Consider the following 18713-nt stretch of genomic DNA (forward strand, 5'->3'; position numbering starts at 1 on the left):
GTAACTTGTATGTTGTGTGCATGTTACTGACTTCATTAAATATTTGTTTAACTCTGTATGCTTTATTTATAACTCTTTCAAAAAAGCCTTGCCACTGAACACCAAACTAAGGTGCCTAACTATACCAATTGCTCAGATGTATTCTTGGCATATCCTGACACTTTGGAGGTTTGATTATTTATTTTAACTTGGTATTTTCCGTAATTCTGTATTTTTCTTAACCCCTCCCCCTCCCCCATTTGTAACAATATATTATGTCATAATATATTCAATATTTCTTTTTGCAGGAGCCAGACCCAAGAACAGTAAAAGAAATAGCATGGACAGTGTAGATCTGTGGAAATATTTGTCAGAAAAGGTACCATCTTTTTTTTTCCATTTTGAAATTGTGCTTAATATTTAGAGGTTGAGCATTTTGTCATTTTGAGCATTTCAAACAGTCACTCTTTCATTAATATGGTTGATATGCTAGAATATGGTTTTTCCACGAGAAAAAAAAATCTTTCAGTAGCAGTTTCATGTCCATATGTGTCCAGCCAATTTCTAACCATTAACAGAAACTTAGATATTCCTGGTAAAGGTTGCAGAACCTGAGCCTATCCAGAAAGTATAGGGTGAGAAGTGGGACAATACCCTGGACTGGACACAAGCACACAGGCACAATTATGAAATACCAATTAATCTGGCCAGCATGTCTTTATACTAGAAATGTTAGAACCTGAAGGAATCCCACAAGGAAAATGGGTAAAGCATGCAACCTGTACACATAAGTGAGCTACTCTTGCAAAATGATGTTACTCATATTTGTGTCTCTTGGGTCAGGAGCAGAATGGGGACAGTTACCACTTGGACGACCTGCAAAGAACCAAGAACCATTTGTCTGGGCCAGTCAGAAGAAGGGAGTTTGCCGACAGCCAGTCAGCAGAGGAGAGGCACTGGCTAGATTTCCACGCCTCGCCAGTTGACACGAATGACATCAGGGTGCAAGTAACCCAGCCTGTAAGCAAGCCGGCTCTTTTCTCTGAGATACTGCAGATACCAGCTTTATTACTGGGATGGAGAACGACAGCAGGACGATGCAATCCAGCTACGATTTTCTTAAAAAAGTTGTTATATACTTAATTCTATGAATTATGAAGTAAATAATTATGATTATTTTACAGTAAAATGAGAAGATTCTTACCATGTGGCCCTTTAACTGCAAATAGGAATATACACATAATATATATAGAGTAATATTTCATTGTATACATTGTTTTTAAAAGTCTTTTTCAGACCTTTATCCTTATAGAAACATCAACATAAATTTCCAGCACAGACACAGTTTTCAGTGTCATTAGTTATGAGAGGTGATGTTGTATTTCTAGATTATATAACCCATTCAGCAGTCGGAACACTCTTCAGAGAACGGAGGATCAAAATGCTGCGTTAGGAAGCTGAAATGCAGGATGAATTGGGTGAAATGAAACTAGACACTAGAATTTTTCCACCCTTCCCACAAAAGAAGACTACTGTTAAATATCTTCTCTAACAGTGATGTCTAGATGTTAATTTTCTTGCGATTTCAAATGTAACTGTAAGGTAACTTTGCCTTAAAACATTTGGCATTTATCAGACATGGACTAGTGATATTTTGGTTGGGAGAGTTCAGTAACTTTTAAAATGCTTTAAATTTAAATTATACAACCTCTAACCCACACCAAAACCAAAGCACACATTATTGCATTAAAATACATACATACGGTATAACTAGGAGAGAAGGGTTACAAATGAGAGCAGACCATTTAGCTCATTTCTACTTATGTCGAAGACAAATGAATTCAGTCAATGAATATCAGTATTGACCAGTGAAGGGATTTGTGTACCAATCAGTTTTTCTTTGAATTATCTCTGAGAAGCTCCAAAGAACTCAAGGTTGTTCCATTATTTGCTGGGAGTCCAATAAAAAGAAGAAGCTTTATCTCCACAGCTGTATTAGAGGAGTTGGGAGAACCCAAGCAGCAGATGATCTTTCACAAATAATTGCTGTTGGAAAGCAGTGTGTTTTCAATATTCTCCGATAAAGTGAAATCCTATAGTATATACAATGTAATTTAAGTTCAACTTGCAACGATGTGCCCACATCAAATATGAAAAACATGTTTGAAAAGGAGAGCAGATATTCCTAGACATCTTTTCAAAGAGGTACCTTACTGCATTAATCAGCAATAAAGGTCACTGATTAGACATAATAGCACATTAATGCTCTTTTCAAGTTACTGAAGACATTAAGTTCCAAAGTTCAGAGCAACAACTATTAGGGGAGGATTAGCAGCAAGTCAAAATCGGCTTTAGTTATGCACTTATTTGAGAGTGCCATAATATGGTGTTGAATGCTTTGTGGTTGCTTTTTCAGCAGGTTTTGACTGGTGCCTTTTGACTTCCAGCAGTGCAATCATGGTATTGATTTTCTGTAAGGCCCAGCGGCTGCCTTGGGCTTTGATCTGTCAGCATGCTTTCCAATGTTCTGGCTTTTTGATCTGGTTAAGCACTTGCACAGCAGAGAGTTTCCTTCTGGTAATGCAAATAGAACATCGACAATGATGGACAATTCCTGGGATTTATGAAGTGAAAGTAGCGGATGATCAGCACAGATTTAAAGCCAGTAAATCTGTTTGTTAGTTGCAATTCCTGTCACTACTGTGTGAGAGTATTTTAATGGCCAACTAGCTGTCTGTTTCTTTGGAATATATTATGATAAAGTCAATATATACATGGTTCTTTATTTTAAAAGGAAAGAGAGATTTTTCACTTTTCAGAAAAAGTCTTCTCACACATTTCCACTGAAGTCATCAGACGATTCTGTAACCCTCTAATGGAAGAGATCTTCCAAGTTCATTCAATGGGCAGAACCTTACAAGTCCAAAACTGCATAAACATCTACTAATGGACAGATCAAACTGAGAAAACCAAAATTTGGGACTGCTGTACTTGACTAATTTGAGAGATTAATAATGTGTTGCAAGGCTTAACTGCCTTCATGGTTGGTTTATCTTTTGGTTTGGCTCATGGTTGGCATCTCCGGGTTCACTAGAGGAATTCGTACAGTAACATCTGTACTCCCCCAGATTTTTCCTGTGAGTTTTCGTGCACTGTTCTAATTTAGAAAACAAATTGTCAACGGTAAAGCTGCCTTGAATCCAGACCTCTCAAGAGAATGTGCTGTCTTGCAGCTAGTTGTGAGACCCGCTTTTCAACAGCTGTTTGTGCAGGAGGATTATTAGAGTGAGTGTGGAAAATAATCGGACTAGCAGTAACAGTGTGGCAGTACATCAAACAAATCTGACTATGCAAACAAGAGACAGCATAACAGGGAGAAACAGATGATATAAAGTCAAGTGCTCTGTTACAGCCAACCTGTTTGACAGCTGATTGTATCTGTACAACCTCAGCAGCTCCTTTCTTACAGGTCATAGTGATTAATACAGTAGGTCACGACTACCAGAATCAGAGTGTGATTCATGTGGAAGACTTTGACATAGCTCTGTATGCTGTATTTTACTTGCTGTCTCAAATATTTGATTAGATGGTTAATACAATGTAAATATGTAAATGAATAATGTTACACAATCCAAATGGATAGTCTTTCATCCATATACTGTAGTTGCTCGCACAATAGTCTGTATCCAAAGGAATACATTGCAGCTTTTTACCAATCTTACTGTTTTCATAATGTTACCTAGTCTTCAATATTTCTGTCTGAATAACAGTGGAATGTCTGCCTAAGATGCTTTGAATAGGATATAAATCCTGTTGTAGATTGTGGTCACAATCTTCAGAGTCTGGGTGATTTCCCAATTCTGTGATTGGGAAGATACTATCTCGTACCTCCCCCTGCTGATCAGAATGTATTGACTTCTTCCAATACATTCTTCATTTATTAAAATGATAATTCTGACAGAAAAAGCAATGTATAAATCTGCATTATTTTATATTTGATTGGCATATAACCAAATGAAAAATATGTATTATGCCAAACCACTAATTCCTGTAAAACTGTGTTTTGCACAGTTTATGTGCCTGGACAACTGCTTCAGAACACGATTAGAGCTAAACAGACAGGTCAATGGATAAAAAGTGTTTTGAATATAAGTAGAACTTATTCTGACAAAAACAGAAGTCATCTAAAACTGGATCGTGCATTACTGTATGTACAGCTGTAAGATTTCAGAGAACTACAATACGCATTATGGTATGGTTTGAAAGTTGCAGCATACTTGTTTTGGATTCAAGTTCATTCCAGTTCAATCTCTATACCTACACTAAGTGAATGCAGGCCAGCCAACTTGCTGTCTGCATGCCTTGATTAATCTGCAGCTGCAAAAGAATTTCCCTTTTAAGTTAATAAATTTGATCTTTCTCTAAATTTTCTAAATTTGATATTATCTGCTGACTGTTTGATCTAAACTAGGTGCTTTTAACACCTCACTAAGGTTTGTAGTTTACTTAAACGCAAACTGAGTATAACCCGATCAAATTAAGGGACTTAGTGTTTCTTACTAATTTTTAACCTTCCTGTTTGATTAATGTGGAAAATTAAATGTTGCTGTATGGGTGTATAATGCATATTTAAACGTATCAACAGTAGAAGATCTGGAACAAGTAACAAATGCTAAAACGGCACAACTACATATAGAAAAAAGCCCAATTAGACTTATCGAAGAACCTGCAGTCCCCAAGGATGGAATTTCTGGACAGGGAAACTTTCTCAGTGTTTTTTTTAATAATTGGAAGAGCTCATCTTCATCTCCTTCACCTCAGGTCGAACAAGTGTCAAAGGCATACGCTTTTGAAAATAGCCTACTCTTCTTTTCCTTCTTGCCTACTTTTACACAGAAACACAGGAAAATAAGAATGTATTCATACAGGGAGAAATATTTTCTAATATGCATGATGAATTACCATGTATCCTTTACACTTCAGTCTTCCGATTTATTAAAAGTAGCAAATTTGTTCAATTCTCTCACAAAGCCATTTAGATAATGTGGGATTTTCAGTGGTATGTCAGGTGCTTCACTTGCCCTCAGTTAAAGACAAATATTTATCCACTTTTAGGGATGAGCACGAGAGCGAAACGCCTTTTGCTGTTTGGAAATCCAGAGAAACTCTCATGCTTTATTCATGAGCATTCTGAAAGGATTGGCACATGGCTACCAGAAAGCACACCTCCCCCAACACACCCCTCCTCTCCCCACTCCATCCCAGCAGGGGATTAAAAGCTCACTCAGAGCTGGGACCCAGCCATAGCACTGGGTATCCATCTAGTCCCAATTATCCTGATAAAAGCCAAAGAAGGGAGGTGGTTTCCCTGTGGGAACGGAGCACCGGGAGACGCAGAGCAGAGGAATGCCTCTCTCTGTGTCAAAGCAGCTCTAACAGAACTGCAGGCAGAAAAACAGCGGAGCAATGCAGTCTGGAAGTGGAGTTTGGTTTCTATAGCTACTGTGATGTAAGCTGAGGGGAGCAACTTTGCCCTGTTCTTTCTCAAATGGAACAATACAAACCCTATTAGGATCCAGCCCCGGACAGTACAGAAGGGTGCAGCTGTCGCTGAAGTGGAAGGGAAAACTTGAATAAAAGGGCTTTTCATCCTCAGAAGAGGTAAGCACAGTGCTAGGCTGACTGCACAAAATGCACCAGCTACCTAAGCCATTTAGCTGAAGCTGGACTATTTAGTGTGAGCTTACATGACTTATATAGACTTATCTACAGGTCTAATTCACCGTGTTGTGTTTCCGCTTAATTTGTCTTAGTTGTGTACTAATTGTGTTGCTCCACTCTCTAGCAGCTCAGCCTCACCACCCCACCCAGTTTAAGGATTGACCCGAAAGTGTGAGAATCTCTATTGATAACAAACCTTTTTTTCCCACAGCAGCAGCACAAGCTACCGTATGGGCAAAGGCATCTTGTGGAGAGGGTGGGCACTTGAGCACTGGCAGGGAAAGTTGGTGTATTAAGGCAACAGACTGTGAAATTGATTATCTGTTTACTGGGAACAGGTAGAGGATAATTGTAAAAAACTATGTTTTTAGGCTGTGGAGCCTCTTCATGTATAGTTTTACTTTTCTATTTTGTGATGAACTTAAACCTGTTCCAGTGTATCTTGCAAACCAATGCAGCTCCCATCTCAAATCTTTTACTTGTGTTTAGTTGCATTGTAGAATTCATTATTTCACAACCTTGTTTCAAACACCTGTTTGAACAAATACATAGATAGATAGAAATGAACGGTTTGGCTTATAGCCGTGCTGTTGAAGGAAATACCCAGACGTGAGTGTGGTTTTGAAAAAAACAACAACATTGCGCTTCGGCTGAGAGAGATGATGAAAACTTTTAAATGGATCTTATGTGGTGATGGTGGTGGTGAGAGTGCATAAGTTTTTGTGTTTGTGTTAATTCAATTATGCTCCATGACCTACATATTTTGTGCAAATGTCAAATACCCATACAGTCGGTTTCTTGCTTCTTTAGCTTTGATTCACATGGTTTCCAGATTATCATCCAAATTAAATTATTACATTACAATTTATGTACAAAGGAAATCCAGAATCAGATAAAGTTACAAGTTCTCTTCTTAATTTCTTCTTAAATTATTTATATAATCATTATTTCATATAGTTTATACTGCTACAACATTATCTCAATTTACAAGTATTAACGTGTAGTATGACAATTTTATGTCTAGGAATCCTTTTTAATTATCTATAATCTTGATTTGAATTAAAATGGCAAAATAGAGCAAATGTCAATAAACAAAATATTAACAAAATTGACAAGTACATTTTAATTTGTTTGATAAAGTTTTAAAGTTTTAAAAAGTTATATTATTTTAAACTAGGTATGGATGGTGTTTTAAGAGTTTAAAATATATCTCACATTAATGCTGCAATAAATTGGAGGCTGTCGTGTAAATGCAAATATAAAAATATTTTTAAAATCCTGACACCGAGTTAAAATGCAGATAAAACATCCCCTATAGTCATAAATGAAAATCAACCATTTGTATCATGTGGTTTTTTGCTCACTGGCATAATTTGACAACAGTGTAATGATTGAAGACTAACTTAAAATTAAATATGTTTTTATTTACAGCAATTAATAACAAACCAACACATAAACATGCAGACTAGTGTTTAGGTAATTTGAAAAAACTACAAATCTAATTACTATTTAGGTAATTTGAAAACAAAAACAGCCTTTTTATAGTTTTATTCTGATAACAGAGTCAGGGCTACTCAAGATACCCAAGGTAGCCTGATACCCCAGTCCCACATCATCATCACAAGGTTTATTGTTGGCTGATCACACATGTAGATAAAGAAGAAAAACATACTGTAGTTAATAGTAATAAATATAACCAAAACTGACACACTTACATACTGTACAGTGCTGTGAAAAACGTATTTGCCCCCATCTGATTTCCAGCATATTTTTTCCACTGTGAATGTTATCAGATCTTCCACCAAAGCCTAATATTAGATGAGTGAAGAAATAATATTTCAGAACTTATGTCATGTGTTTATTAAAGTTATGCAACACTTAATGCCCTGTCTGAAAAAGGAATTGCCCCCTTAATCTCAATAATAGGTACCAGACTTTTCCTGTAATTATTGATCAGTCTCTCACAGCGCTGTAGAGGAGTTTTGGTGCACTCCTCCATGCAGACCTGCTTCAACTCAGTTATATTTGTGGTTTTCCAAGCATGAGATGCTCCTTTCAGGTCCTGCTACACAGCTTAGGTTTAGGTCAGGACTTTGACTAAGCCATTCCCAACCTCCAAATTTCTTGATCTTCAACCATTCTAACGTAGACTCGCTTGTGCGTTTTGCATCATCGACACAGCTCTGCTTCAACCTCAGCTCACAGACAGCTCAACAGCTTCTCCTATATAATTCTCTGATCCAGAGCAGGGGCCATCGAGTCATCCAGGTCCTGATGTAGCAAAGCATCCCCAAACCACGACACCACCACCACCCCCATTGGTATGAGAGTCTTACTGTGGAATGCAGTGTTTGGTTTTTGCCAGACATAACAGGTTCCCTGTCGGCCAAAAAGGTTCTAGTTTTGGCTCATCTCTCGAACACTGATTGTTACCATCAAATAATTTTTAGTGTGCAGAGTTTTGAAAGGGTAGAGGAAAAGGAATCTGAAATAAAAGCTTCTGCACCTTAAAATGTGACCTTTGTGAGTGTTTGTGCAGATTCTTGCGACCTTCCTAAACAAAGGTGGTGTCTGACACAAACCTGAAGAGATACAGCCTCTTAAATTATGAAGTCCGCTAATCAGCATGAATTTCAGTGGGACTTTGGATACAAAGGACTTTTTAGCTTTTAGTACGCCAGGACAAAATGAATCATATATACAGTAGGATACAATGAGTACCAGTTAATAAAAATTTTCAGAATACATTCAACTTTTAATGGATGTTTTATGAGCTGGATTGTAATTTTTCAGGACCAGTTAAAAACTGAAAATGTTAGTATAAAAGTCTACACTTACCTACAGTATATCTACTGATGCTTGATTCACATAAGGCAGACACCTTGCCCTGCCACACAGCTCTGTCTTGGGCCACTTGGTGCATCTAGTCGTAAGTTACCTGCTGTAGGTTTTTGTTGATGACTTGCACTCAGGTAGTTCCTGGATTGCATTGTGTTATCTTGAGGTTTGAGTCGGTGTCATGTTGACGCTTGACATTGTTTGACATTTCAGCAGTTGTCCATTCTCAAAATGTGACCAAATTATTTAACTCTGTTCTTCTGCTAAATTTTGCTGCCAGGTGTCTGGATTGTGTTCTGGCATACAGCGCTGTTGTTGATTTTGTAAGACGTAGAGGAGACAGCAAGAGGTAAAGAGATCCAGTCTGGCAACTTATCTTTGTTGTGGCTGAGGGCACTACACTGTACAGCAGAGCAGGTCCAACTGTGCTGTTAATCTATATACAGTAGATACCTCTTGAGCTTCCTTGATATCATTAAGTTTTTGAATATATAGGATCCTTCTGAAAGTGAAGATTTGATCAATGCATCGTCTCCCTGCTATGAACCCTGCCTGCTCTCCTCTTAGACAGCATCTACCTGGATTTCTAACCTTTGGTTTACCAAACATTGTATAGCTCTAACAGCCATCAATCATTCAGCCTTCAGCAAAGAAGACATTGACATCTGAAGAAGGCTCCACAGCCAAAATTCTTCTGTTCTTTACCTTTCAGCATGGAATAATCCTTTACACAGCTACCTACTTAAACTGAATACAGGACCCATTTAAGAAACATAATGTAATAATCTGGAAATATAACACAGAGCATCCGAGAATGCTGTTGAGATGCACTGAAATGGTGACTCAGAATCTCTTAGGAGAAAATCTCTATTTGCAAATGTACTGTATGCGTTTATTTTACAATTGGCATAATGTAATGTTTTATAGTCTTTCTTGGGAATGTGTTTCCTGGTCATGGAACTTTAGACAAACTCTGCACAATCCTAATTAATGAATATAAAGTCTGATTGATTGAATGCGTCATCCACAATGCTCCTGGAACTGAAATAGTAGAGGCGATAACTGCAAAAGCAGCTTTACACTGCTGTGATCAGGTGTGGGAGGCTTTGCTCCCATATATAAAAGTGACAACTCTCATAAAAAACCAAGGCTATCAGTGGTCACTCTGACCTTCATCTGTGTCTATAGGAGATCTGACAGCCAGGATACGGGTCTAGGACATGTGAGAGAGGGAGTCAGGCTGCTGGAAACTTCCATGTCTGATCAATGACCATGCTGGTTAGGGCAAGTATAAATCAATAGGAGGCAAATTCTAATAAACATGTCAATCTTTAAAAACATGAAACTAGGTACATTTTATTTTCTACAATCAGTACTGACGCATGATTCTTTTAAGCAAAATTCTCTTTTAGAAAGTCACATAAATTAGGCTCCATGGAATCTAATGGACCCTCATTAGGAGTCAATGATACCCTTCTATTTCAGTAGTACATTATACATTCATCTAATGTATTGTAACTGCTGGTACAACAGTTTGTGAGTATATGACATACGAGTCCCCTAAAGTAGTGAAAAATAAAGTTTTAAAAAAATGTAGAATGCAAAATCCTGTTGTTAATTAACTTACAAATGTAAAGAAAAGCATAGTTCTCAACACAAATCTGTCTTCATAATAGTGGGCCCCTTTTGAAAGAGCATTTACCTGGAAAAAGAGCTGATCATAAAATATTGTTCAATTTTATATACTTTCATGGACCACTGAGTTCACATAATAAATAAGTACAGTGAGTGACCATATTAACTCTCAAATTAATATTTTATACTGTGGATGTAAAAAGAAATGGAGCATGTGCAGCAGATTCTTATGTTATGGGATAATGTGACCCCCAACAAAGTAGTTATCAGTTCATTTCCACCTGTAACTGACTGGACTGTTCTACGAGATTTATGCTGGACTATGAGTTGCTTCGGACAGTTATAGAGAGGTTATAGAGAGGACAGAAAGGTTATTGCTTTGACATTTCTGCTTCTTCAAGTAAGGTATGAGAAACTCTTTAATATAACCTATTACTTAGGGGAAATTAAGTACATGTAATCTTTTTCTGAAACTGTGTAAAGAAATATATTTTATAGTGTGACATTTAATTACTTTAATTAATATCATTAAGCACCTCAGTATTGTATAACAGATAACTGTTAAGCTCAGTGGAAAAAGTATTACACCTGAAGATGGCTCAAAATATGACATGCATGCTGTGTTTTTTTTTCAACTTTTCAACATGGAATTAATGGTTCCTTTGCTGACAATACAAGTTGGTTCAGCTGTTACAGAGTCGGCTTTGGTAGTCGAGAGAGAGGTGGTGATAAAGACCCTATGTGGGAGAGGAATCAAAAGTATGAATCTGAAAACGTAGTCAAAAGAAAAAAACAGAAATCAAAGAAGCCAAGGAAGTGATTTAGTCAAGTCCAAGCCGAAATCCAGAAATCTTAATCCAAAAGTAAACTCAATCCGAAGCCAGAAAAATACTCTAGATGAAAGGGAGGTGCAAACTGGAAGGGTAGCTCACTAGGGTTGAACCAATACTGAGCGAGGTGGTTAGGGTAAACTGTGCTAAAGTATACTAAGTGGTGGAGGTGTGAGTGCGAGTAAGAGATCTGATTGGTTAAGTACTACTGCGTGGTCTACGCCTTCCCTCTTTGAGTGAACGGGACGACCTCTTGCGTCCGGAAGCCAGGACCATAGCAGGACCCAATCAAACCTTCCAGGGTCTAACTCTGTGCGTCTCTGAGTCAGCAGGTGAAAACATCTGTTTTTTTCTGTTTCAGAAGATAGGCCGCGACCCCTCTGATGAAGACTGCTTTTTCGACCTGCTCAGCAAGTTCCAGAGCAGCAGAATGGACGACCAGCGCTGCCAGCTAGATGACCAGCAGAATGGCATTGAAGGAGCAAGCTCTGGTCCCGAATCTCCACTGGATGAACGAATCGGTCAGTCACCACTTCAACTGTTGCCCCTTTCTGTTTCTTTCGTCCAGATGTGTGACATTCTTTCTCTTAACGTGATGACACAGAAGGTCACTTCAGTTTTACAATGTATATTCAGAACCACAGAAAATGTTCTAGGCACTAAAAAACACTTTGAATCTCCTACTCTTGTTTCTTAACGTCATAGTATCCTTACAGAAGCATGTTTCTATCAGGTATACTGTATAATATCTAACATAACCTGAAGAAATCTTACCTTTAGAGACTTTACATGAAGTTGATCGACACAGACAACTTTCATTTACTTAATTGATGGTAATCACTTGTATTTGGCATAAAGAATTGTTTGAACCCTTTTTGTTATGTTTCTGTTTTTGTTAATTAAATTAAATTAATTAATAAAATGTCAGAGAGACTAATAGGAAAAAAGTTTAAAAATGTTTTACAGTTACCAGTACACATAATCCCCATTAAGCATATTCTAAAAAGTACACATCTATTTAAAGAAAGAACAACAGCAAGTATGCATAGAAAATGTTAAAACATATATAGCTTTTTAAAAAGTATATCAACTTAATGTCAGAACGAGCACATCAAAACCTTTCCAAAATAAATACATGATCGAATTAAAGACCTTGATGCATAAAATGTTTGCGAAGAAGGTGGAATACTGTTGTGTATTTTTTTAAGTACCACTACAAGCCATATACAGTATGTATAATATATTTATATTCCTAAATTAATATTGTTTATGGTGTTCAGAGACGTTCTGCTCCTGTTATTTTTATGCTCTGCTGCCAAAAGTTCCCTTTAGTTGTAAAATTCCATATTAATATTCCATATTAAGCAGATTTAAACATGCACAGTAGACAGATTAAATGAAGCAATCGTTTCACTAGCATCAAATGCATCACAAGTGCCACCTGTCAATCGTCTTTGGCCAGTGAAACACGTGCAGCCCCAATCCGTTACAGGGTTTTACTGCACATTCTGAATGGTTACATCTGTAAATGCGGGACTGTGTTTCATGGTACCTCACTCAACTTCATGTGATCTCTATGAGTAAGGTCTGTTAGAGTTCTTTAATCAGCACCGTACTACTTTTGTTGTTAGTGTCCATGGCTTGAAACCGAATGTCATCATTGTTTTTTTCTTGTTGACGTTGCCTTCGAAGTGGCTGTGTACTTTGTGTCTGGAATGTGGAAGCATGCTGTCATTTTGTACCACCTGCAGACCCGTCCTCACTCATGACTTCACCACAGACAGAGGAATTCTTTGACCTTATCGCCAGTTCACAGAGCAGGCGTCTTGATGACCAGCGTGCCAATGTTAGCAACCTGCCAGGGCTGAGGATCACCCAGAACAACCTGGGACACCTATGTGGGGATTCAGACCCCCAGGAGCCCAGTGACGACTTCTTCAACATGCTAATGAAGTGCCAGGTAAGGGCCCAACATACCTTCTCCTTCCCAGGCTTCCCGTTTAACTATTCTTCTTTCTTTTCAGACTGAAGCTGCTTAAACCTCTTTCAGAACCCAAGCTTCGAAGAAGGCTCCACAGCCGAAATGTAGTGTTTCTTCCCTTTGCAGCATGGAACAAAACTACGTGTTCATTTGAAGCAAAAATAATAACATTTCTAAAAGGATGCTTCCAAATACACAAGGAATAGTTGTACTTTATACGGCATTCACATAATCTTCATCCCTTGATTATTCCTTTCTGTTTCTCTGCCTCCCTCCCTGAACCTTCTCCTTCCACTCCTTTTTATCCCAAATGTATTTACTCTTGGTTTCACTCTTGGCCTCGGCACCTCTCTTCTTGCAGTCCTCCAGGATTGACGATCAGAGGTGTTCTCCACCGGATCCAGGTCCCCGGGCACCAACTGTCCCAGACGAGGACTTTTTCAGCCTGATTCAGAGGGTCCAGGCCAAGCGGATGGACGAGCAACGTGTCCGCCTGCCCTCAGAAGACCAGGACGATCCTGGGACAGATTCTCCTTCGCCACCCCTCGGGGAATCCAGCTAGGGCCTGGCTGGTAGATCGATCTGCGGTGCAGGAACCTGACAAAACCAGCCGATCCATCCTCCTTTTCCACACAGGGTGGAAACAGACCAGCACTGGAAAATCACAGAGCAGAGCTGACTTCTCTAAAAAGAAGAATCTGCACCCATCTTAAAATGCCCAGATCCAGTGTTGGAGAGATTTGATTACAGTCAAACTAGACCTCATACACACAGCTGACTTAAGCGGACAACTTGGTACGTCTGCTGTGACAAGATCCAATTTACAACTCCACTGTCAGAGGAATGGCTCCAGCTGGTAAAAGTGGGGAATGAAGACTGAGCTTTCTACTAGTTGCCTTTGTTATCATCGACTTTTTTGTTGTATCTGAATTTCTTCAGCCGCTTGCTTTCCAGAATGCACCGACTGCACTTGCAGTTGTTAAGAAGTGTTCGCTGGATCTGTTTCAGATTCTAGACGTGAAAAATGTTATATTGATTACAAGGTAATGATATTAGGTGGGTGCACATTGCAGTTATTTCAACAGTGTCAAACGCAGCAGGATTCACAATTGTTTTTTTCTTAGTCGGCAATAAAAGTGTTTTAAGAGGTTTTGTCCTGCCATTTTGTCTTCTGAGGAGGTGGCAGGGTTTCAAAACAAATTACTGCACTACTGGGATTGGAGATTAAATCAAAATATATTTTTTAACTTCCAATGTAATTAGAATTTTAACTTTGTGCAAGTAACACAGTATGCTACAGTACTGTGTTAGCGATGAACGTTTACTCTTTTTTTAATGCCCTCAAACATTTTATGGGTTAAGAAATGATAACATCTACTGTTATTGATACTTTATTGTTATATGGAAGTTACCGTGCCCATTTTGCTCCTTTTATAGTAAATTAGGAAGGAACGTTTTTTTTAAAGCAGTCACGTATCAAAAGATTACTTGGTTGAGAAAAATATCAAGTTAGGATTAGTTTAATCTTAGTGGTTCAGTTATCTGATTCTGAACGGGAATGGAGCAGTCACCATATTTGACTTCAAACAAGAAAAAAATCAGTTGAATGGTAGTAACTGTGGAACAAATCAGGAGTGCCATCTAGTGAATAAAATTAAAGAACCTGAAGCAGCCTAAATTAATAGCTCTCTGGTAAGACTTCTCTAATCATAGTAAGTCTTGATAATCCTGAAAAAAATTCAATATGACAGGTGTGTTTTCATCTATTTTCTCATTTAGAAGGAATTAATAGCTGTCCTGTTGTAATGAAATGGTATGCAAAGTTATACACACAAGGCATTATATCTAACATAAAATGCGGAATATATTTCAGTCTTTAAATATGGATGTTTGTGCAATGTTTATACTGTATGTGTCAGGTTATGAAAAGTGATTTGAATCTACAGTAGGTGTCACTGGCTACAAGTCAGCCCTCAGCTCAAATCCACGTTGGATGATGGATGGCAGCTGAAATCACAGAGGCGAAGGGAACCAGGCAGTGCTGGCTAACACAGCCAAAACAGAAAGCCGAGGCTGGAGGAACACCAGGTTAACTGGGTCTGTATCAGTTCAGAAGGAAGGCCAGGGGCATCATTTGAAGTTGTAGTATATTTATAATCTTATTTACAAGCTCTGTTTTGAACCAAAATATAGTTTTCACTAGGGGTGACTCCTTGTATCAGTCAGTGTTGGTTAAGGGTCTTGGGTTGGATTGAAAGTTTGTATGTTCTCCTCTTGTTCAGCTGGATTTCTGCAAAGTTTGCCAGTATTCTCCTACTTCTCAAACAAGTGCTGGTCAGGCTTTGATTGGTTATTTCCAATCGCTCCTTTTCGCTGGGGGGCTGCAATGAACTGGCATCACATTCCAGGGGAGAGCATTCAGGTGTGCCCCATTCTGCCTTGCACCCTACAGTATGCTGCTGGGATATGCTCTGAGTTGGTGCGACACCAACATAAGGGGCCATCTTCATGGATGGACATTCCTCAGAAATCACATGATGGAAACTGAGAAACAACTAGTGACATGAAAGATATGGCTACTGACAAAATAATAATAATAATAATTTATAACAATAATTACCTCCACTTATATAGCGCTTTTCTGGACACTCCACTCAAGGCGCTTTACTGGTAATGGGGACTCCCCTCCACCACCACTAGTTTGTAGCCCTAACCTGGATGATGCAACGGCGGCCATAGTGCGCCAGTACACTCCCCACACACCAGCTATCAGTGGGGAGGAGAACAGAGAGATGAAGCCAATTCATAGACGGGGATTATTAGGAGGCCATGAGTGGTAAAGGCCAGTGGGAAATTTGGCCAGGACACTAGGGTAACACCCTACTCTTTTCGAGAAACACCCTGCGATTTTTAATGACCACAGTGAGTGACGACCTCAGTTTTACATATCACCCACAGGATGGCACCTTTTTACAGTATAGTGTCCCCCTCACTATACTGAGGCATTAGGACCCACACAGATTGCAGGGTGAGCGCCCCCTTCTGGCCCCTCTAATATCTCTTCCAGCAGCAACCTGAGTTTTTCTCAGGAGGTCTCCCATCCAAGTACTGACCAGGCCCACACCTGATTAGTTGCCAGTTGTGAGTTGCTGGGTGATATGACTGCTGGCAAGAGGGAATGGTTAAAATATGAGGGGGAGTCCCCTTAGGAAAAAATAAAGCTCTTACAAGAGAGCACCTCAGTAAATCTGCCATTATAAATGTTACTAGGGAATGATTACCATAGTACACCATGGAATCCAGAGATCATTGTGTGAAAAGACCCATACATGTGCCGTATAGTATCCCTTTAAAATCACTTGAAATGCAAAAGATACCCTGATATATGAACATTACTGTACCAGATGTTTAAACAAATCAGTCAGCACATCAGTTGTGAGGGACAGTAAGGCAATCTTTGCTTCTTTCTCCTGGGACAACACATTGGAACATTGGAAAGTGTTTCAAGGAATCTCTCAAGTGGAACTGGCTTGGTTAGAAAAAAAAAACCGGGGTGCTTTTAAAGCTTTCTGCCAATTGTATATAATGCTTTGTACTTCTGTTCAATTTCCGGACATGAGGAATTGTCCTCTGTTACAAAAATGGCTCAGCTTTTAATAAAACATTTGACCAGAAGTATCCTGCAACTTTTTGTATTCCTCTTGCTAAGCAGGAGTCTAGCACGTTGTTTACATTATCATGCACATTAAATTCACAATGCGTTCAATTCGGATGTGTAACATGTATTCTCCCATCTTAAAGTTTTGTATGCCTAATTTATGTATATTACTTAGGTAAATGGCTAAGGGCTTGCATATACAGTAGCATTCCAAGCGTAACTACGTCTTTCTTACTTTTTAAAGGTTTTATACACTGTGCACTAAAACAGTTAGGAGAACTATACAGAATCGAAGAGAATGAAAAAGCACAAAACACAATTACGACAGGGGTCTCCAATCCTGGTTCTGGAGGGCTGATGTGTCTGCAGGCTTTTCAGGACTGTTGAAGCTTTATCTAAGCCAATTGATGAAAACTGAGTAACAACCACTGAATTGATGAATGTCTGTACTGACTAATAATGACAGACTATGATAAAGCCCCTAGAGGACTGTTTACCTCACTACATTAAGCAGAATCAGTCATGAGTTGATTATTGTTCTGGGACTGAAAACCTCTGCATACATCAGCCCTTCCTAACGAAGATTTGGAACCACAGAACCAAAGGAATGTAGGCATAAGGTATTGTTGTACTACTTTTGGCCTCTAGATGGAATCACAGTTCAGTTAGTCAGCCTGCTTGCCCACAAGCAAGGAGGGAATGTGGTCATTATTAGCACATTAGTGTACACATTTTCTGTTACAGTGAGACAACATACTTATATGTTTTCTTTAAATGAATCACTATATGCTTGATTGACTACATTCTTAAATGTTCTGTTTTTCCGATATAAAACATGCATTAGCTTTTGAGCTTTAAGAGGAACTAAAATGCTGCAGGATTAAGCAGATTGAAAAGATGGCGAAAATGTATTTAAATTTTGTTTGGGGCACGTTTACTAGTTCTGCCAACCGTCATGAAAAAAGACAACAGCTTGCCCCCAGTCTTCATGCACAACCCAGTGTTGAAGTGGGATACACATACACTTCAATCATTTGACAGATGCCTGTACTGTCCAGCACAGGAAGAATCAAGAACAAATGAAGAATCTTTGCATATAATTCTTACCTACTCTTACTAAACGTAATGTGTTTTTCAGGACAAAGTATTCAGAACCTTGCTTTAACATCTCATCTGAAAGACAGTGCAGTGTCCTCTGTTACTATGCTGAAGTGCTAGTTAGGAAATTCCAAATATTGATCCACTAATATTTGCAGCAATATGTTTTTCTATTCAAGTTTCGGCTACTGGGTTATAACAAATCAGTTTATGTCAAGCTTTAAAATAATTGAACAATCCCATTTTGAATTGCTGGGATATAATATCACAGATGTGCACACCGCCCTGTACTGGAGAATGATGTTTCATCCCCAAAACATTAATTTGCATTTTTAGCACCAGTCAGGAAATAGAACACATTAAAATGTTAGGCATTTCAATAAAATGTATTTGCCTAAATAAAATAAGGCAAATAAATTCTCACTTAAAAAGCTGAATCCGAAGTAAAAAATGATAGAGAAAATTACTCATGTTTTTCAGTTAAAGGGCAAATTGTAAATTTACACAGAAAAGGTAGTTCAGAGCAAGTCAGCAAGACTCCTACTAAAAATAATAGATCATATAAGATCACAAGATTAATGTCACTCACGATCCCATTCAAAGATATTTTAAACCGAACAAAAAATTGTTACTGGCTTTGGATTATACAGCCTTCATTTTTTCCCTGATGCTCTGACTAATCCATTATTCTTTTCCATCCACTTGGCTCCCATTCATCTCCTATTCTTTCCAAATGTTATCATTTTTGTCCTTCATCATATTCATTATTCCTACTTGCATTTATGTAGCACTTTTCTTCCCAAAGGCTCTCAAAGTACTTTACACATTTGGGAGGACCTTCTGTATCTCATCTACCACTGCTATGGTCTGGTTTACTATATGTTTACTGTGACTTGCTGCAATATGCCTTCTGACTTTCTCTTTCTGCAGTTACCTCTGTAAGATAAATCAGAATAAAAATACTAGGGCATGT

General features: G+C 38.4%; 1 protein-coding gene across 4 annotated transcripts in view; it reads left to right on the top strand.

The window, feature by feature from the left end:
- Window positions 1–16660, top strand: part of gpsm1b (G protein signaling modulator 1b) — a 57603-nt gene extending 40943 nt beyond the window's left edge. For 3 of the 4 annotated variants that reach the window (XM_069183280.1, XM_069183281.1, XM_069183278.1), the window contains exons 10-14: window positions 288–358; window positions 823–999; window positions 11365–11524; window positions 12755–12963; window positions 13346–16660. In XM_069183280.1, coding sequence (XP_069039381.1) covers window positions 288–358; window positions 823–999; window positions 11365–11524; window positions 12755–12963; window positions 13346–13546 — 818 coding nt within the window. In that variant the 3' untranslated portion in view covers window positions 13547–16660. The remainder of the gene's footprint in view (window positions 1–287; window positions 359–822; window positions 1000–11364; window positions 11525–12754; window positions 12964–13345) is intronic. The other variant, XM_069183279.1, reaches the window with a different exon arrangement.
- Window positions 16661–18713: the final 2053 nt, after the last annotated feature.

The sequence above is a fragment of the Lepisosteus oculatus genome, chromosome 24 (assembly GCF_040954835.1).
Source record: "Lepisosteus oculatus isolate fLepOcu1 chromosome 24, fLepOcu1.hap2, whole genome shotgun sequence".
NCBI classification, from domain to species: Eukaryota; Metazoa; Chordata; class Actinopteri; order Semionotiformes; family Lepisosteidae; genus Lepisosteus; species Lepisosteus oculatus.